General features: G+C 41.9%; 2 protein-coding genes across 7 annotated transcripts in view; one reads left to right on the forward strand and one right to left on the reverse strand.

Moving 5' to 3' along the window:
* Window positions 1–90: 90 nt before the first annotated feature.
* Window positions 91–8,985, reverse strand: ZBTB26 (zinc finger and BTB domain containing 26). Of its 4 annotated transcripts, XM_054220457.1 has the most exons (4): window positions 8,226–8,335; window positions 7,907–7,987; window positions 4,414–5,671; window positions 91–4,082 (listed from the first exon to the last, which is right to left on the reverse strand). In XM_054220457.1, exons 3-4 carry the CDS (start codon window positions 5,659–5,661, stop codon window positions 4,068–4,070), a joined length of 1,263 nt encoding a protein of 420 aa, XP_054076432.1. In that variant the 5' UTR covers window positions 5,662–5,671; window positions 7,907–7,987; window positions 8,226–8,335; the 3' UTR covers window positions 91–4,067. The 4 variants fall into 4 exon arrangements, with proteins under 4 accessions (XP_054076432.1, XP_054076430.1, XP_054076429.1 ...); XM_054220455.1 differs by lacking the exon at window positions 8,226–8,335 and adding an exon at window positions 8,845–8,875 and having other exon boundaries at window positions 91–5,671; XM_054220454.1 differs by having other exon boundaries at window positions 91–5,671.
* The window catches only part of RABGAP1 (RAB GTPase activating protein 1), a 74,275-nt gene continuing 61,614 nt past the window's right edge, over window positions 8,334–20,994 (forward strand). For 2 of the 3 annotated variants that reach the window (XM_054220431.1, XM_054220430.1), the window contains exon 1: window positions 15,242–15,443. In XM_054220431.1, coding sequence (XP_054076406.1) covers window positions 15,294–15,443 — 150 coding nt within the window. In that variant the 5' untranslated portion in view covers window positions 15,242–15,293. Of the gene's footprint in view, window positions 8,415–15,241; window positions 15,444–20,994 lie in introns of those variants that run through there. The other variant, XM_054220428.1, reaches the window with a different exon arrangement.

The following is a 20,994-nucleotide window of genomic DNA, read 5'->3' on the forward strand; positions in this document are numbered from 1 at the left end:
GCCGCCCCTTCCGGTAGTGGCGCCGGAAGCGGCTCCGGCGCGGCCCCCCGTGCGCCGTTACCGCGGCGGGAAATGAGAGGCGGCGGGAGACAGAGTTAGCAGCACGTTTATTAGAAGACTCGGCACTGCTACAGCGGCTGCCGCCGGGGGACACCGCGCCGCGCCTCGCCAAGCGCCCGGTAGAGGTAGCAACGTATCGGCCCGGGGTCGCCGCCCCCGTAAGGCATCTCGGAGGAACGGCTGCCCCGGGGCTCCGCCGCGCCCCGCCGCGGGGGCGGGCGCCCTCAGCGAGGGAAAGGCGCGCCGCCGTGCCCCGGCACCGGGACGGGCAGCCGGCTCCTCTCCGGCCCCGGAGCGGGGAGGGAGCTGCGCCGACAGCCGCCGACCCGCCTGCTTTGGTAATCACACGTAGGATGAGACTTTTGCCCAGTCACTGAAGAGGTAGCTAATGCTCAGTCCATCGATTATACAATCTCAAAGGAAAAACGTCCGTTCTGCCTTCCCAACCCTTACCAAGTCAGGAGAGCCAGCTAGTTTCCTCCCTTGGTTTTTAAAAAAAAAAAATCAAGATTTAACGTGACTTTAGGATTTTTTCAACAGTTTCAGTTTGTATCACATTTGATTCTCCCTCCTCACCTTTACTCCTCCCAATGACTCGAACCAGAATCAGCCCCACACAATTTTGAAATTATTTCAACAAAAATTCAGCGGCAGCTAGCTTAAGTTTTGCCAAAAAGCTAGGGGAGAAAAAGAATGACACTTCAGTTTTATCAGTTACTAACTTGCAAAACATGTCTTCTAAAAGAAAAATAAATTAAGGAAAGACTCATCCCTGATCTATACAGGAGGCTGTGCAGCTGCACCGTATGCTGCAGGAACACATGCTACACAAGCTACCACCATTCAGAAAAGCGGTGAACCTAAACCTCTGGTAAATCTAAGACTTCTACGATTCTCTTCTTCTATATAAAATAAATAAATAAAATGCCAACATAAAAAAAAATCCTAATATATTCAAGGAGTTATTAAAATATTTTTGTAATAGACTTCAGTTATTTTTAGGATATGCAGGAACTTGTACAGCACATTAAATTGTGAGACTATCCACTTACCAGCAAATAGTATTCTACACATTAACACAGATTATGATAACTGCCATAGTCCTCATCTGAATACGCAGCATCAGTAGCAACAACCAATGGATCTAGTCTTTCACTAATCGGAACACTGCAATGAAGACAACAATTTACATACATGGACAATTAAGTTCATCTTATTCTATAATCAAGCTGCCTCTGTATATTCCATTTATAATAATTCTCACTCCATTTTAATCTGTAATTCAGAGAAGAAGCATTAGCCAGATTTTTCTTTTCTAATACCTCTTTTATACTCTTCGCTTGTCTGTTCCATATAGGGGCAAGTCTTAGATGAACTCTACCACCAAGTGCACTTTGCATCGTGCCATCGGCGTCTTGCCCTCAGATCTCCAGTGTTTCTGGAGTCATGCAACTGTCTCCTGCATAAACCTTTTGGTCTGCACAAAAGCACAAACATTAGCAAGAAGTCACTTTTCATCCAACAGATGCGTCCATTTTCATTGAAGAAGCAGTCTTCTTCATTTCTGCTTTTTCCTATTTATTTCTGCCACAGTCTCACCAAACGACCACAAGCAGCCTTTTAATTGAACAGACAGCAGTCTCGGTCTTCTCAGACATTGACATTTCCACAGCACAGGGTGGGCTGAAAACCTATATAACTCGACCAAATCATTTTTTGTTTCTTAGGAAATCCCTTGTCCCTTCGTATCAGCTTCAGGTCACCCACAGCTACTTCAACAAGCTGTATTCTCCTTGCAGTAATGTTACAGCTTCATGATGCCACAGAAAAAAAAACTTCTCAGACAGACAAAGCTTTCAATACTGTCCATCTTGCTGCCACTTTTTCTAGCATTTGTACAGTTTTATTCCTTTCTCTGGCAGAAGACCATTTTCTTTATTGTGTCCATATTCACATCTGGTTAGATCATTCACTAGTCCCTTACAGCACGTTGACCTGGCTCTGCAAGCTCTTATTCTCCATGTCTATCTTCGTTTTGACGTTAGTGCTAGAACTTCCTTCCATATAGTGAATAATAGATTATCAAAATGTTTGAACAATACAGAAGATTCTGCCTGAAGACAGAATGCAAGTGTCAGATGCAACTGTCACAGTCAGTTTTACCTCAAAACGACTCTGAAAGTGGGTAGCTTTAAGAGGAAAAACAGTTTTTCTTCCCATGTCTATTTTCTGCCCCAGGAACCTGAACAATAATTTTAAAACGTTCCAAATAGTTAGATTTTAGACCTAAATATATTTGCTACAACTTGAAATATGTAATGCCCTGACTCCATTTCAATTGCTTACTTCATAGCTGTCCATCTAATAGTTCATGTAACAGTCGAGTACAGTAGTTTAAGAACTCAATTGCAAAAACCGATTCACAGAATCACCTTGCTTTTCTACTTGAAAGTATGTGGATTTCTGAAAATGTTCTGCAACATTAACACTTTTTATCGTCCATCAGTGTAATGTCTGCATAAGGAAATCTTGGCTTCTACAACACACATATATGAAGAGCAAGACCAACTTTTGATAATTACATACAAAACATTTTTTGCACTAGCACACCTTTGGTCATACCTGTTTAGCATTTTTAACCATACAATAGCAGCCTTTCATCCCCACCCCATCATTCAAACACACAAACAGTACTACTTTTAGGTAGGAAGCATAATCTCAGCCTCACGGCAAACCTTGTGGAAAAGAGCTGCATTGGAAGAAATACTTATTCCAAATACAAACAGCAGTTCTCTACCGAGGATCAGCCATTTGATTATTAGTCTATGCTACACTTCAATGTAATAAGAGTGCTGTTCTACTGGGAATGGTGTTCCTCAGATAAATTAGTTTCTTTCAGCCTGATTGGGATGCGGATAATTCCACGGCACTTTTGAGAAGCAATATGGTATAATCCCAGAATCCCAATTAACATGCCATTCCCGCTACATTTGATGTTTAAGGCGGTATACAAGAGGTATTGCTGAGTACAGTCAATAGCTGTATATTAACCTATGGAAATTGTGCTACCTGTACCTCACCCTAGGCTCTGTAAAACACTAATGGTCATGAACTATGCGGGTCACTTAAAAAAAACCAAAACCAAACTATTATTTGAATGTCCAAGAAATCAAAAAACTTCATGTTGTTAATGTTTTTATGGCAGGTATTTTTGTTTCTTTTTTCAAGTTAACTGACTGTGGCCCTTATCAAGGAGAGATATACAAGAACTAAGGGGGAAAAAAAAGGGGAAAAAAAAAGCAAAGCATGGAGTTGTTATACATTGCAGCTTTTAAAACAGGTCGTTTTCACAGTGTCAAAAAGCAATTATTTTTCCACTCCAGCTTTGCTCTAAAACCAACAATTGTTGTGGTTTATGTGATGCAAAATTTATGGAAGATGGATGCTGATTTTTAGTTTTGAAGTGTTTAGCTTATCTTAGCACATACAATGGTAAGTGCCCTTTAAAAATCCTAGGTATGACAGCAAAGGAAGTAGGTCATACTTGCACTCCAGGCACTGGCCTCTCACATTCCAGAGCTGCAATTTATTCTTATTTTGAACAGTTCTATGCAATGATCAGCTAACCCTGCCAAATCATTTAGGGTTTTATCTTTTCAAAATGCAGGTCGAGGTTAAAAACCCTGAGAGCTTTTAAGATAGCGTTGACTGGCAGCAGAAGTTTCTTGAAATAGTTTAGAAAGGGCAAAAAAGTGACACAAAAATACTTCATTTCAACTGTAGGGGTCTAGGGGTAAGATCAGAGAAAGATAATTTTAAGAGGTAAGTTTAAATTTAACTGTATGGAGTGCTTTCAGTTATCCAGTGCTTTAAAAAAAAATATAATTGGGTTATCTCACAGACTTGTCCTCTTTGCTCTTTCCTCCATCTGCCCAGACACAGAGAGGCCTCTAACTGTTCAGCAGATGGTTTACTTGCAGCCCACAGCAACAGTCTTTCAAAAGGTGTTAGTCTTGAGTCTCCTAATCAGAGAGAAATGAAACAATTAACCCCATAATCCACAGTAGAGACACAGAAAGAAACCTGAAGGAAGATTGCTATTCACAGAAAATATCAAGTAAGACTATGAACGATGGCTGAAGACCTGCCAGGTTTTGCAATCCAACCTGCCATCCATCCATCCATCCATAGCCTTTCAGGGCATACCACTAGTTTAGGTAAGAGCCCAAACCAAATCTTTGCTCCTCTCAGTCACGATCCCTGCAAAGGGCTGTTTTTAATTGCTTAATTGACGCAGGTACTATCATTTCTTAAACTGAGCACAGCCTGAGGCAGCTTCCCTGCATCCAGTACCTGGCTTGCATCACCTTGCTGACAGACCTTACTGTCTGTAGCAGCGCTACATGTGAAGGAATCGAAGTCCACGGTTATGTCTTGAACGTTTCTTTCATTGGCATTGTCAAAGCTATTTTTACCGTGTAGCTGTTTAAGATGTTTCCTCAGAACGGGTTTATGCGCAAAAACCATGTCACAGTAGTTACACTTATGGGGCTTGTCCCCACTGTGCAGGTTGAGGTGATCCTGTAAGGAACATTTCTGAGAGAATGTTTTCCCACAGATCTTACATTGGAACGGTTTGATGCCTGCGTGCACTCTCATGTGCCGGTGGAGATTGCCTTTCTGAGTGAATGTCTTGCCACAGAGTAGACACATAAATAGTTTATGCATCTTTAAGTGATTAGCATAGTTTTCCAGATGCCGAAATACTCTTGTGCACTTTGGACACTGATGGTGCCACTGGAGGCCTTTGTCTATACCTCGGTTGTTAGGCCCAAACATATCTTTAGAGGCCAGAATGATGTTATCGCTGCCAGCATACGAAAGGGCATAGTTGTGGAGGTGGTTTTGCTCTATTTCACTTGCTCTGTTTTCAACAGTGGAGTTGATAAGAAAGTGTTGAGGCTCTGAGGAATGCAGTGCAGTTTGTTCAGAAGATATAAACTGGTTCTGATCCTTCTTGTTCCTAACTTCTGTTACCTCCCCAATGGACTCCACCTTGATGATCTGAATATCACTATCCTCCATGTCCATACTGTCTTCTGAAGGTTGAATACAAGGCGAATCTTGCTGCAGAGAGTCATCGTCTCCTTGATGGTCCTTCAGCTCAGAGGAGTCACTTTGCTGTTCACACTCCTTGCTCTCCAGTGGCTGCTTCGGTTTTATAAACTTCCAGAGGGCCTGCGTGCATCGCTCAACAATGTGGCTCATCTGCAGAAAGCTCGCAGCAGTCAAGTAGTTTACCAGTTCCATTTCAGGGAACTCCAGAATGCCGCTGTAACAGGACAGAAGCAGCTGCCTCCCCACTTCCGAACTCTGCAGGATAGAGATTTTTACATCTCTGGAGTCATTTAGTAAGAACTGATCTCTTAAAAAGGGAGAGCCAGCAGCAAATACTATTTTATGCCCCCGAACTTCAACGTCATCTATATGGACCACAACATCACAAAATTTGTTTTCTTCCCTCAGTTTGTTCATTTTCTGTAACATCGAATCCCCATAATTGTCAAACTTGAAGTGAAGAATATCTGATCTTTCTGACATTTTGGCACACCTAAGGAAAAGCAGCAAGAAAAAAAACAAGTGAGAACTTTTTTGTTTTCTAAAATGCAAATTAGAAGGGTCTAAAGTAATAAGATAAAGTGTGCATTTAATCAGAAGTTATGTTTTATGCTAGATAAATACTAAAGTCTGTTACAAGTTAAAAGAAAAAAAACAATCAAGTTTACACCTCGCCTTACAATATCTTCTACCTTTTTTTAATTTAATGCAGCTTGAATATAAAGTAGAGGTGACAAGACAGAAATTCTCCTGAAGCAGTATCCTAAAGAGTTAAGAAGTTTTCCACAGTACTTGTCTGCAATTTAAAGGGAAACCACAGAAGTATTTTTAGCAGCCTTAGTTCTTGTTACGCTTTGCTTCCACATTAAAACTCCGCAGAGATTTTGTCTTTACCACATAACAATGACGTTCCTTTAGCTTTTGGTTCTTGATTTCCTTTAACGCCTAAATAGCTTTCATGACAAATGAATTCAAGGTGAGACAGAAGCCAGCACTTGCCAGACATACAAACATCCCTCTTAACCTTCTGCCTCTATCGTATACTCGTAAGAGTTGCAGCCCAAGCACAACAGCTGCAGTTCTTCTAGGACACTCCACAATTGGATAGAGGACACATCTCACTGGCAGTAACTGTAATTTCAACAAGCCAGACTTTTAGCAGGAAGGACTACACAAGCTTTGCGATATCCGCAGCACTGGGTTTAATGCATCATTTTAGATTGTCTTTTAAGGTTTTTTAAGGGTTTTTTTGCGGGGGTTGGTTTGCTGTGTGTTGGTTTTGTTTGTTTTTTTTAAAAAAAAAAGTTCACTGAAAAAAAGTCTTCTGTCTGGCCCCTCATTGGATAAATCATGCCTTGTAGCTCCCAGTTTGGAATACCTCGTCAATGTCAGAAGTCTTGTTTCTTGTCTTCTTCTTTGGAAGATCACCCCTCTAGGAAATTTGTTTTTATTTGATAGTATTTGGAATGAAGAACAGTGGATCTTCCACAAAACAAGTATCAATCTTTTGTCTTTCAACAGTTGTTTTAAGGATTTAAGACTACACTGATTCTCGATGAAACACTGTTCACGCAATCCTGCCAGAGAACTGGGATTGCAGGAAGTGAAGAAATCACAGGAGACTAAATGATGCAAGATTTGGTGAGATAAAATAACAAAGCAAAACTTACACCTCACAACTATTACAAACACCACATAAAGCTTGAAAGGCAGCTTTGAAGTTTACAGATAAAAGCAGATACTGCTCTCTTGGGGCATGAAATATCGGATCAGTGTACACACCAGGAAATGGAGTTGTGCCTACTGTAAATGAATTAATACACAGGACAAGGGTGTAAAGAAGAACATTTTTAGAAGTATCTGTTGATAATCAGGCTTGTTTCAATTTGCTGATCGGACATCATCTGGAGACTCGGCCTCCTCAGTACTCAAGTCCCTCAAGTATATCTTCCAGTGTATGGCATGCAAAAGCCAGAAAAGGATTTCAAAAGCCTTCAGAAACAAGGGATCACAAAGTTTGGAAACAGGGGTAGCATCATTCTGCAGTACACCCAATTCTGCTGAATCTACAGAAAGTAGAGCTGACAATCTCTCAGCCATCCCATCTTCAGTACTGCCTGATTCACCCCCGTTTCTAGGACAAAAAGTTTAATTTTATGAAGCAATAGCCTTTGGCAAATATAATCGGTAGCGACAGATCATCGTGAAGTGCCTTCAGTGAATTTCAGGCATTATTGAATGGTTTCTTTTTGTGTTTTCTCTTGGAAATGAAAGAACTCTACTTGTGAGCCTGCTTTTTCCTCCCACGTTGGGGCTATATGGTACAAGTGCGGTGGAAGTGCCGGTGCCGGGGGGATGCTGTGAGCCAGGCACAGCCACCCCCGCCGCTCAGCACACATCACGAGAGAGGCTGAAAACAGAAAAGAAGTGACTTGCCTTGGCACACGTTCAGTTTCCACTACCACCGCTCTCCGAGACGCAAGAGCCACCACACGCGCCCCTGGCTCCCTTCTCGGGAGGGCAGCGGACTGGGCCCGACTCCCGTTCAGCCGGTAACCGGGACAACGATGTTCCGGGACAGCTCAGCCGAGAGCAGGCACAGCTTTTCAAAACAATACCCAAACGCCAGCTCCTCTGCAAAGGCGGGGAGGCGGCTGTCCGCGCCCGCCCGCCCGCCCCGGCCCCGCCGCCCCGTTCCCCGGCCCCGCGGGAAGGACGGGGCAGGTACCTGTAGCGCCGGGCCGCGTCCCCCCGCTGGCACCCGCGGCCGCTCCTACCGCAGCGCCCGCCGCGGCCTCCGGCTACGGACCTAGAGAGGGGAGGAGAGCCGCCGTAAGCCGCCGCCCGGGCCTGGGGTCGCGCCGCCCCACCGCCGGGCCGGGCCCGGCCGCCAGCCGCGCCCCCCGGCCGGCCCCGCGACCCGCCGCGCCCCCGGCCGGGCCGGGCCGTTCTCCGAACCCGGCTGGCGGGGGTAGCGGGAGGCGCGGCCCGCTCCGGGGCCCGCTCCGGGGCCGCCGCCCGCGCCCCGCCGGCCCGCCGGGACCTACAGCCGCCGCCGCAGCCCAGGACGGCGACTCGGAACCGCATTGTTCGGCCGCCGGAAGCGCTCGTGCGCCCTCCGCCCCGCACCCGGAAGCGCCTGGCGGGGCGCCCGCCCTCTCCGCCCGGTCACGTGGTGGGCGGCAGCGGCGGCCCAGGCCCGGCACCGGGAGGCGGCGGCGGCGGCGGTAGCCGGGGTAGGTGGGGCTCGTGTTGCCGGCGGGATCTCGTCCGCCCCGTCCCTCCGCCCTCGGGCCGCCTCTCGCCTGCCGCCGCGCTCCCCCCCAGGTGCTGGTTGCTCCGGGGCTTTACCGTCGCTCCCCGCCCCTGACCGGCGAGAGGCGTGCGGGAGCTGGCGGCCGTCCTGTACCCCGTTACCGGCGCGTCCCTATCCTCCAGCCGTGTCTCCCTCCCGGTGCAGTGTCCTTCCGCCCCCTCCCCCTACCGGCGGCCGCGGCCTCGGCGTGGGTGGCGGCGGCGGCAGCAGCGGGGCTGTGAGGCCGCCCCGGTTCGCACCGGGCCGGGCGCTGGCGTGTCTGTCCTCGGCAGCTCCCCTGGCTCCGGGTGGGGGGACGGGAGGGACTCGCCTCGCTGCTCCAGCCTAGAAACCCGCCAGTGTTCCCGTACCGGGGCCGCCGGGCTTCGCTCCGCGGCGGGGCCGTCCTGTCCCGGGCTGCGCTGGGCTCCCTCGGGACTGACGATGATGTACCGGCCCGGTGGCTGCTCTCCGCACCGTGGCTTAGCTGTGTCGGTTGTTGCCTGTTGCTTCCAGGTGTATCTTAAAATGTGGCATAAAATTGCGTCCAGAAATCTTTATTTGGTTTACATACCGTAACCTCGGTATTTTGCTCGGGTTTTTTTCCTTCCTGTTGGCAAGGACACGTTTGTTTCACTTAAAACATCCCCAGACGATAATTTTTAAGGGCTGATTGTGTCAGTTAGGGATGAAAATTAAGTATAAACAGACAGACTGCGCTAAGTAGTTTAACAATGGGTATCAGCAAAAATTACGTGAAAATTGAACTGGTAGAAGTAGACTTTGTAGTTTTCATCTGTGTAGTTTTGCCTCTTCCAGGCGTTTCAGGGGAGGTTTGGAGAGAGGGAGAAGATCATGTTTATTTCTTAGATACAAATTGGAGATCAAGTATTCCTTATCTGTGCTGTTTATATACAGATATAGCTTGATCTATATTTCCAATTTTATTCTACTTACATGTTTTGTTAAAGTACAACTTCATGGTATTTCTGAGATTTTTGGCTATTTAAAAAATGCGTAACTGCATGGACTTCCCCATTGCTCATTAAATTACAGAAACACTGTATTCTTTTTAAAGGTCTCTACTTAACATTAAAAGGTCAAGGACTGAGCAAACTTAGTTTTGTGTACATAGTAAACAAATTAACAAATGGAGTTTGGCATAGGGGTTTCCTTTCGTTTTCCAAATCCAAGTGCAGACAGCTTTTAGTAGCATGTACTGAATGTAACTCTCATTTTTTCACTTCTTTCATAGCATATTTTTAAAGTGCTGTGTTTGTCTGGTGAGCATGACTGTTTCTGTTTGAATCCTAATGAGAGAGGAGCTCCAGAGTCTACAGAGCATCCTCTTCAGAGTTTGTTTAGCCTCTGGCTGCGCTGCCTTTATCTCAGCATCCAGCCCGTGTTGTGTCCTGCATGTCCCGCTCCCCTGTGCAGACAGCACATAGATGTCCCCGATGCTGGTGGAGCATCAGCCGCTGAGCGTGGATGAACCACCCGTTCATAGTTAATTCATTCCAGTGACATTCTTGTGATGGGCTCACTAAGGCAGTGTCAGCATTTCTTTTATAAACCACGGTTTCCCAGGACCTGCTGCGTGTTTCTGGGGTTGGAGAATTCGCTTATTACAGGAGCCTAAAATTAGAGTTTTGTCCTTTGAGCAGATAGTTCAAATTAAGATTAAAAGCAAAATTATGCTGCTTTGCTTTATGCTTTAACTTTGCTTTATGCTTTAACTGTGGATCTGTGAAGGACTGTTAACAAAGATTGCATTAATTTGACTCTTGTGTTTTGTCTGGTTCCTGGTTTTGCATACAATGTCTAATGATTCACTCAGCTTCCTGAGTTCTGCGCTCCTCCGCTCTTGAAAACAGGAGGGAGGGTGAAATTTGAGGCAGCATTATCTCCAAATAAATATCATTTTTCCTGGCTCTTGAGGATAATGGCAACATTTGTGGCTGGTAGTGTATTCTAAAATGAACAGAAAAGTTGGTGTTGTAGTCGCGACTTTCTAGTCATCCTAACTCTGTATTTTCACATGCAGTATTCCACTGGCTTTCTTGCATCATTTTGAATGCAAAATACATCTCTTTGCATTTGAGAGTGTGTGTTGCACAGGGAAGGTGGGTAAATATCGAACATATGATTATGCAGACTAGTAATGGGATATGTGAGAAGAGAAAGGTTGCTAGTGATTGATCTTTCTTGTATGTTTTTGTTTTGTTTTTTTTTTCCTTCCCCAAAGCTGCAATAAAATATGGGTGGTGGGTACGTGCTCAGAAAAAGTCAAACCACAGCTCCGTTCCCGCATGTCTGTTGGTGTGACATCACTTTTGCTCTTACACTTCTTATGCTGCTCAGACTGAAACAGGTGGCACAACCACCTCTAATGATGGCATTGGGCTGCAGCATTTTCCAGGCTTTTGTCAGGACTCACTGTGTATTTTTAAAACAATAAGTGTACGCTATGTGAATTGCAAAGGTAAAAAAACTCACAGATGTCAAAGACTGTAAAGAGCTCAGAATCCTAAAGAATGCTGGCTTATTTGTCATAACACAGCTTTGCAAAGCTGCTGAATTCTGCTGCAAATTCCACTTTTCACCCACACTAAGATGCTAATGATGAAAACTAAGAAAGTAGAACTTTGCATGATTAAATGGAACAGTAATGGTTATTATTCTTAAGCTATGCATAAAGCCAGCGGAATAGAAACAGAAAATACGTTATTTTCGGTGAATCAATTTGCGTTGAATCAGTAACCTCAGTGTCTTGGCTGTGTGCTACCTTCTTGTTTTCTATTTTTTTAACATTATACTTAGGTGGTTTTATATTTTAGGAGATAGAGGATATACGTTGCATGCCAAGCTTTACGACTTTGTTGTTCAAGGTAGCTTCTTGAATTATACTATTCTTCAGTATTATACTATTCTTAGTAATTTAGTTAATATTCCACTATTGTTCTTCTATATCTGGTGCATTCTTCATCAGATATACAGTAACTTTGTGGAGTCGCTATAGGAGCTGCTGCTGAAGTACAAAAGCTGAGAAAGATATGAAGCGGGGGGAAAATCTCTTTCCTCTCTAGTTCGCATACCTGTTTTCATGCTCATTCTCTTTTCTGCCCTGGAAACCCAAGACTTAATTGTATTGTGTGTTGTATTCCCCTCTGAATTCAGCGCAAAGGCTGCTATGTCTGCTGTTGACTTAAAGGTAACTGCTGTTTTAAGCAGTCTGAGAAGTTCACAGCTGGAACATTGATTTTTCTGCTCACCCTCTGGCTTTTTGTGTGGCTGTGGATGTTCTAAACACTGGAAAGTGGGTGCCCCTTGGAAATGGAGTGAGACCAGCCGTAGTTACGAGTGCTTTGCTTCACTTGTTGCGCGTGTCTCAAGGTGGCATTCAAGCCTCAGTCTGTTACAGTAATATAAAATAGAAGGGTTTCTGGTTTTCTTTTTTATATACTGTTTGCTTTAAGCTCTTTTAAATTCATCCTGGCAGTACTTAACAAGGAAAATTTTGATCACGAGTTGCAGGTCAGGTGCCAACTACTCGGGGGAGGATAGGAAAGTAAAGGGTAAATGTTTTGTAAATCTATGTAACTAATCTTGAACTTTGATAGGTTTGTTTTCCAGTTGTTTGAGATTTTAGCACGGTGAATGGTGCCTTTGCTGTTCCTTTGCACATTATCTTGAATTGAGAGAGTAAGGTATGTTGCTACTGTTGTTTGGTTGCTTTAAAGATTAAAAAAAGAACACTTAAAAAAGATAGTTTGATTCTTGCACTCGCGCTGTATAGCAACAGCAAGCATAGAGTGAAGGTGAATTGCACTGAGAATTAGAATTTTAAATAAAACTGAAAGCAGTGACCCAAGAGCCAGCCGTGTTGCCTTTTCTCATTTTGCAGCTTTTTCCAGTGGTCTTTTGTGTGAGGAGAGGCCAGGATACCCATTTAATTACACAGGCAAGCAAAGAAATAAGTTAATAAAAATTTGCCTCAGTATACGTTTTACCTAGACACTCCGTCTCCTGTAGAGGTGTAAAGACCCCTTCAGGCAAATACTACATTATTGTGTGTAGTTTTTTGTCAGGGACTAAAGTATGCTGAATTCAAAAGCTCCTATTTTATTTATGTTGAAACAAAGGAAAGTCTCTTTCCTTCTAAAGGATGAGACGTTGACTTATTCTGAGAAACATTAAAACTTTCTCCTACCACTCTTAAACTGTGAGAACAGAAACCTTCAGTTCTTAGACAAGTTGCAGGTATTACTAAAGAGCACTGTCACTGCTGCTGTTTGTTCTTGCGTTTTGATTCCAGAGGAGTCATAAGCCTGCCACAGGTAATTGCTCTGCTGGTCTTTGATGTGTGCCCTTCCAGGCTGGCCCATGTTTTAATGAGCTCGTAGACTTTCTCTTGTTGAGTTCCTTCAACGTGAGTTTTCTGATTCAGGTAAAATGGTCCATGATTCCAGTCTGCATGGAACAAAGTGACAGCAAGGAACAGAGGAAATAAAATGCATGCAAAGTAAAGTATGGGATTAAGGAATTTTTGGTTAACTTCAGGTAGTATTGTAGCATTTTTAATATTTTAAGCCTGTGCTTTTGCACCTCCACTATTTGAGCGTTAATCTGATCAACCTCTGTGGCTGATTCCAGCGCAGCTGGGTAATCGAGCCTTGCTTGCTGATACATCACTAATAAACAAAAGCTTACAGTAGTCTGCTACTTGTCCCCTTTCCTGTGCTCTCTTATCTTGTGTAATTTCAGTAAGACTTTTGCTCAACAGAAGGTTGGCAAAGTTGGGCTAATTGGGACCTTCTGCTGTTGCAATTCTGTATTATGAAACTGCTGCAGGGGTTAGGCCAAGCCTGCTGGGCTCCGGGATCAAGTGTGGTCTCTGTTTACACCACGCTACTAAACAAGTAGTACGCAAAAGCACAGCATACTTTGTCTTTAATTGAAGTTAATCTCAGTGAAAGGTATCAGATTGAAAGACTTTGGAAATAGGTGAAATTAACACTTCGAGACAGATGCATTATATCAAAATAAATTGCTAAATTGATCCTTGCTTAGATGATCTTTACAGCTGCTTGTGATCAAAGCCCGTTTTTCTACTCGTGCTGTCTTAGTGTGGCAGATGAGTTTGCACTGTTTGAATGAAAACAGTAAAGCCAAAGGGATATTAAGTGTTTGAAGCTTATTTTTAGTCTGTGTTTCAATATATTTGATTTAGTCATTTTCAGATGATCTGTGTGTTAGGTAGAGGGGCAATAAGGAATGTCTATAGAAATCTTTCAATATGAATTCTTTAAACAAAAGCATCTTTAAAAATGAGAATCTGCCCTACCTTTAAGGTACATGTGAGTAGTACCAGATAGACATATACAGTGGGTAAAACTTTACAAAATATCTAAATTTCTCAGCTGGTAGTTCTCATTGAAAGTCAGTGGATCTTAAAACGTTTTTTTGAAAAGGATATCTAAGTATCTTACATGCTTTTAAAAACAAAACCCGAACATCATAGATGTATGTTATTCATGAACAACCCACATCCGTTCTTTCTCTTGCACGCTGCTTCAGTTGTCCAGTGAAACATGTTTCAGGACCCTGAAGTGACTCTGTTGGGAAAGCAATCAGGTTAAAAATAACCTAGAGAGAAAAAAAAATTGTTGTCCTCCTGGCAGGTTTTCAAATCATATTGGTGGCTGTGGAGAGAAGGGTATTGATAGACATAAAAGCAGGCTTTGCTATTTTTGGTGCATTGTTCTTGGTTTAGTGAGGAATGCGATGAGCCGCGCTTGTGGATGTGCCAGGTTTCTCCATTGTGTGGCTGCTCTGTTGGAAGCCAGGTTGGGACAGTGCTCCACCGAAGGGGAGACATAACTTGAGGCTGAAAAACCACTTGGATTTGGTCATGCTTGGGAGTATGTAAAGAGCCGAGCCGTTGTGATAAGGGTATATTTGGGTTTCTGGGAAATTTAATCACCCATTTTTATCACTGGCAGTCTGTTTTGAGCCACGGATTCTGAGAATCTGTGCTGTAGAGTTCAAGGTGTGCAGCTGAACTTCACCTTTTGTTCCTTTCTTCAAACGCCTCCCAGTGCCAGTTCCAGCTTTTTAAAATCCTCTGTTGGCTCAGATTCTCAGTACTGATCCAGCCTACACTGTTCTTCCTGCTTCTTGGAAGTCTTTTCTTTTATTGTTCCTTACAGTACAGAAAATTCAGCATAGATTCATAAAATGCTGTATGTCCCAAGGTTTTAGAGCATCCTTACCACAAAATGTCAAGAGTTAGATTTAACTCTTGTTTTGGGGGAAAAGAATGTGACTGCAGCATGCAGTGAGCTCTGATAGCTACAAAAGTAACTTTTGCGTGAACATAGGTGAAAGCAAACAGATTATCTGAAGAAAGTAAATGGACTTTATAGTTCTGGCCTTAATGCGAGTCCTTTGTCAGCAGGCATGGTGTATGTTCCAAGGGCCTGTTTTATGCTATGTGTAGAAAATGGTGCCTGCCATAATCATGAAATACTGCAAAAAGCTTTAAAAGATTTATTAACTTCCCTTTTGTGAGCTGTGGAAACCAGTGCTCTTAATTTCTTGGCAAAATCAAAGCAGGGCCATGAGTGTACACTGGCAGAAGAGCTGGAACTTGGTGATGCTGTCAGATGTGTTACTTTTTATAACTAGTCAGCAGGTTTCTGAAAAGAAACGTTTGAGCATTTTAGCATGAAGTTTTATATAAGTATTTCTATGATTTTTGTTTTTCAGGAGTTTATAAAATATTTAATCTCATTCATGAATCGAACTTCCTTTTTAAGTCATGGATGACAAGGCTTCTGTTGGAAAAATCAGTGTCTCTTCAGACTCGGTATCCACTCTTAACAGTGAAGATTTTGTCTTGGTTTCCAGGCAAGGGGATGAAACACCATCTACAAATAATGGTAGTGATGATGAAAAAACAGGACTGAAGGTAAGAATCAATAACCTGAGTTTGTTCCCTATTCTTCTAACTCAAACTAACCGTAGAGAGCTTAAAGAGGGACTTCTTTATTGTGGAAAACTTGACAGAAGGGAGAACTTATTCAAGAATCGATTTTGCCAGTAATTTCTGCATTACTTTTGCTGATGTCAGAGGTGATAATTAGGTTTTGAGTAGGAGCTCTCTCCATCACTACCTGTGGGGTTTTTTCCCACTTTGCAGAATCCTTCATGAAATGCTTAGGATGAAACAGGCTGTCAAGAACTTGGAGCTGTGATTTTATCACAGCTTTCAGATAGAAAGTAATAGTAACATACACTTGATTTGACCATATTTGTTAATTCAAACATATATTAAAGTTTTCCCCAATGTGAAATGTTCTCTTTAAGAAACGTAGAAGTGTAGTTACAACTAACAACTTGGCATGAATCTGAGAATACAAGCCTATGTGGTAGGCTTGTGTGAATTGGAAGGGCATTGACATCTTCCCACTTTTAAACTTTTAAAAGTGCTGTTCTGAAAAGAGGCCCTTGTCACTCTCCTTTTTTTTTTTTTTTTTTTTTTTTTTTTTTGGCTACTTAAAATCTTTCATCCCGGTTTGTATTTCAGCAGTCTTTAAGCAAAGTGACACAAGTAAGGTGGCCACTCCAAATTCCATCCTTTTAATATGTTGAAAACCGTATCTTTTCGGTTGAGTCGAGTTAGTGTGTTCTTTGTGGGAGATGGAAAGAGATGTTCCACCATCACAACAGACTGAAGTCTACAGTCACATTTATGTCTTCAAAATAATGTCTTTAACGATAATAAGAAGTAACGTGTTCTGCCTTTTGGACTGGGTGTTCCTTTTTTCCTTAGCAGCAGTTGTAACAGAGACTCTATTGAACATTTCTTGATGCTTTTGCTCATCTTGCTTTTACCTCCCAGCTGCTTTGGTTGGTTTTCTTGCATTCCTTTGAGTCCTAGACAAGACATACTGTTATAGTGGCTATTTTCTTTTACATAGGACTTCAAGCTAATTCTGTTAGTTGAGAGTCTCAAGATCTTACTTTTGCTTAATCTGGCAAAAATGTTCACTTATGTTTTATTGCTATTGCAGAAGATTGCCTCTTCGCATCATAGGATAGTCTAAAAAAATTTGAAATTTTCTTGAACAATCAGCCCGGTGATCTACAAGACCTGCTGAAAGACTGTAACCTCACGCTTGTCTTTCTAGGTGCTGCAAATACCAGCAGCTATAAATACTTAAGAATTCAGAACAGTCTCCATAGTGGTGCTTACCCCAAGAGTGCTTATGTGGCAGTGCACAGGATTAGCTCCCAAAGTTGTGATGCATCATTTGAGACCCCAGGAGACAGACACGGGCAACCAGATTTTCCATTCCGTCCTGTTATTTCCAAAGAAAATTTGGAAACATGAAATGCTGTAGTCTGCAACACTTGTCACTCCGCATGGGAGCTGTTTGTACTGCTGGTCTAATGATTGCCTTGTGGCCGTCCTGCAGTGTTCGTATGACACGCTGTATCTTGTGTAGTGCAATCCAAGAAACTGAAGAGACTTGTATGTAATGTCTTTTTCATAAAGCTTGAGACTATTTCGGAGAAGAATATCCTTAATCAATTTCAAACTGACTCCTGAAACTTACTTTCCTTAAGTTTTCCTCATGTGTTTCCTTCCAAAGCAGTTATAAAATGCTGGCTACAGGTAGGCTGTTTCTCTTGATGAGAAAAGAACATCATCAGTACTGCTGCCTGCTGACCGCCAACAATTGTAAAATAAAGTTATACTGTTCCTTGATTTGGCACTGAATGTCACAGAGCTTTGCAGGTCTTAAAGATAAGCTGCTTTATGAATTTGGTGCCAAGACTGAGTACAATCCTTGAACAAAGTGATTTACCTTGAGCCTTTCGGTATTCCAGTGTTGGAGAGTCTGTGCTGTTTGGTTATTGGCTGGGAGCTGAATGATTAATGGAAACATTATACCTTAGATAAGCCGTCAGTGCGGTCTAAATTCTCCCATACAGGGATCTGCCTGTTAACCTCCTTCCTTCTGCTTAAGGAGGTGAAAACTTTTAATAGAGGAAATGGGAAGACTTTCTAGCTGATCTTAGGGACAGAAATTGTCTTTTGGAATTGTTCTTCAAGAAAAGAGAGATGCTACACTAGAATATGGCTTTTTCTTGCTACCTTTTTTTTTTCAGCTTGCAAAAATTCAGTATCCAGTTTTACTGTATTATTAAACTTTATCTGTGTGCACGGATAAGTGGAATTGTGAAGGTTGTTGGTGGTATCTTAAAAGTACTGTCACTGATATCTGAAAGTGTTTAGGCAGTATATGGAAAATTAACAGTGCAACATGACAACTGAGATAATGTATTTCATAGGGACAAAGGAGATGAGTTTTTTCATGGAGAAGCAATTGCTTTGGTATTTATAACTAAGTTAATTTGTATATTTCAAAACCCATTTGCGTTGATGTGCTCACTAAGAAAAGCAGAAAATAAGTTTGGGTTCATATTTGAGCAGATGTCTTTTTCTGATGTTCTGCTGCTTTAGAGAAGCAATTTGAGGATCTTATATTTGCTAAGCACAGTCTGAGGATGGTGCTAGAAGTTTAGGCTTGTGTTTGCTGACTGTGACAGAATGTGAAATTTGTGCATCATACCTAAGGCTCTCGCTTCAAATTTGTTGCTGTGCTATAGTTTTAAGTAATAGTGCTGTGGACTGCATTAACTCATGTTTTTATTTTTGTTCTTTTTCAAGTCCAGCCAGATAAATATTTATTCTGAATGCAATTAATGAACCATATTCTTTCTTCAGTTGGTCATAATTCATAAATGTGTTTTTGCTTTTTGTCTGTGCTGAAATACATGGTTCAAACAATTTAAAAAGGGGTTGTCAGTTATTGTTTTCCAGAAATATAATTTGCTAGCTGTCTCTGCTTTCCCATATTGTTTCTGTGTCTGCTTTTGCCCACTGCCAGTGGGACTGCGCTGGATTTACGAAAGCCTTGTTTCTGGAGCACAGTGTAGAATGGGAGCTCTTGAACTACATGGTGCAAGGAGACCTCTCTCAGCAGAGGCCAGCAGCACATGCGTCGGGAGAAGGCAATGAACTACAGTTCTAATAAATCTCTCGTGTTGCTGTGAAGGAAGTTTTAAACGAGGCTACATCCTCATTTAGAGGTTAAGTAAAATTAGTTTGTGAGAAACAGAGAAAACAATGACTAGGGTAAATGGTTTCTTTCCTCTATCTCAGGGAAACCTACATGAAGCATTTATTAGATCCACCTAGTTTCTTCTTCCTTTCTGCCCTTAGTTCTGCTGCACTGTCACGCTGCCTTGTGCTGCTTTTTTGGGTTGCAGCAAAGTTTCAGACATGTTTACATCTTAATGTGCACTGTTCACACGATGTGGTGAATTTATATGTGAGAGACTTTGGTTGACATGAAGTTCGTGTTAGTTTGGGCTCATTTCTTGGGCAGCTGGCTTGGGGCACTTCACTGTTCGGGCAGTGAGAACAGCAGAGCTCCTCCAGTCCAAAAGTATATTCGCTGTGTCTTTTAGAATTCTTTTTTGAGGGTAGTCTAGGCTGAGAAGGAAGGGTTTCTTGGAGGGATTCTTTTAAATTACTTTTTAAATGATGATTTTGATGATGAAGTTTTAGAATATTTGTGAACCTTTTTTTTTCTTTTTATGTGCCTATTTCCTGTCACACCATAAACAACTTGGACTTGTGTTTTACCTGCCACTACTATTTTTAGAAACTTTTATTTTCAAGATCATATTTTATAGGCTAATATGTACCTATAAGTTATGATACTGATTATTTTACCAAATACAATATATCACCATAGAGACTTTTTGGCATGTAATCTTGATGGAATCATGATCCTGCACATTTTTCATGTACATTTAACGTTAATACCATTACAACATTTAATTTTCACTGAATATAAATTCCTCACCTTTCTTTCCCACACCCTAACTGAAGTCTGTTTAATAACCGTGAGCAAAAGCATATGAGATGCGGTGTTTTGCCAGAATGAATTTTAACTTCAAGTTTCATAGAAAACAAGTCCTGTAAACTACAAGTTTAATTTTCTTTTAATATATAGGCTTTAATGGGGCTGGTAGGACATTATAATTGATTCATTATATTTTGTTGCAAAACGTGAACTGTGTAAAGTGACATGGTGCATCATCATCATCATCTTTCTGACAAATGCCTGCAAAGACCTGAATAACAAACTTGATACTTCAAGGGATTATGCCGTTGATGACCACATGCTTGTGCAAGACTTTTCATTGCTTCCATGATGAATCATGGAGACTAAAATTATTGGGATGACATGCAAATGTCTGGATTCCTGTAACTAGTTACAGGTTACCGATACTTCTGTGGATGTACAGCTGAGTAAGGCAGTTATTCTGTCCTACTCCTGGCAGGTGATCCCAGATAGCACATGAATGTATTTTAATCCATACTAAAAAAATACTTCCTGTTTGAGCGTGAGTTGCAAGAGCACAGACATCTCGCTACAGAATCTAAACAACAAAAAAACCTGTAAAACATTCACTAGGTTATTTTTTTTATGTCCTTTCTGCCTCTAGGATCTTGTGTGCCTGTTAATTTTTTCATTACCTGTGATTTTCACTTTTTGCGTACTTTCTTCTGAAGTATAGGGTTCTGGGATTATTTTTGTTTCTCTTAAAGGGATTGTATTCTGCTCTATTCTAGAGTAATTCCAGGTCAGCGGTTTCTGTTCTTTGTTAATATTCTTGTATATTAAATAGTTATTTTTCACCAGAAAACTAATATGCAGTTTACACCTTTAGTGCAATGTAAATGGAGGCTGCAGATACAGATAATTAGTTGGAGATTATGGGTCTGAATGTGAAAGAGAAGACAGTAAGTAAACGTCATGTTTCTTCCTTTTCCCTCTGAACGGAGAAGTTTGTATTTAGGGATGCAATAGAAATGACCATAAATCAGAATTCAGACTTGGGTGAGAAATCTCTAATCTCACTGTAATTATTCTGGAGACACACCTGGTGGAAATGAACGTAAGAGTACTTAAGTGACATCTGATCTTTTGCTCATAGTATATTTAACTCATTGCAAGGCTCATCCATGTGTGCATGGAGGTGTTCTGTTGTCTGATCCGGTGTTATTTCAGCAATCTTAACTGGACTTCAGATTGATTTATTCACTGTTAAAACGTGAGAACTTTGGCCATTGCTTTACGTACTTTCAAGATAATTTAATTTTCTGCTATTGGATGCCAGTTTTGAGGCAGATAGAATTTGCTTCAATACTGAGATGGTGTTACGGGCAGATTTCTGTCAGCTTTATATTCTTCCTCCTGATTTTAACCACTTTCTTCCTTTACTATCTTATTTTAAAGATTAAAAAAAAAAAAAGAAAATTTTCTTTAATAAGACTTCATTTACAGTCATCTTATGAACCTGGGGTAGATGCACAATTTGGATTTTATTAGCTTGCATGTAGTGTCTCAAGTCAGTAAGCTTACAGAGAGGTAAGG

Source organism: Rissa tridactyla, chromosome 14 (assembly GCF_028500815.1).
Source record: "Rissa tridactyla isolate bRisTri1 chromosome 14, bRisTri1.patW.cur.20221130, whole genome shotgun sequence".
In the NCBI taxonomy this organism is placed as follows: Eukaryota; Metazoa; Chordata; class Aves; order Charadriiformes; family Laridae; genus Rissa; species Rissa tridactyla.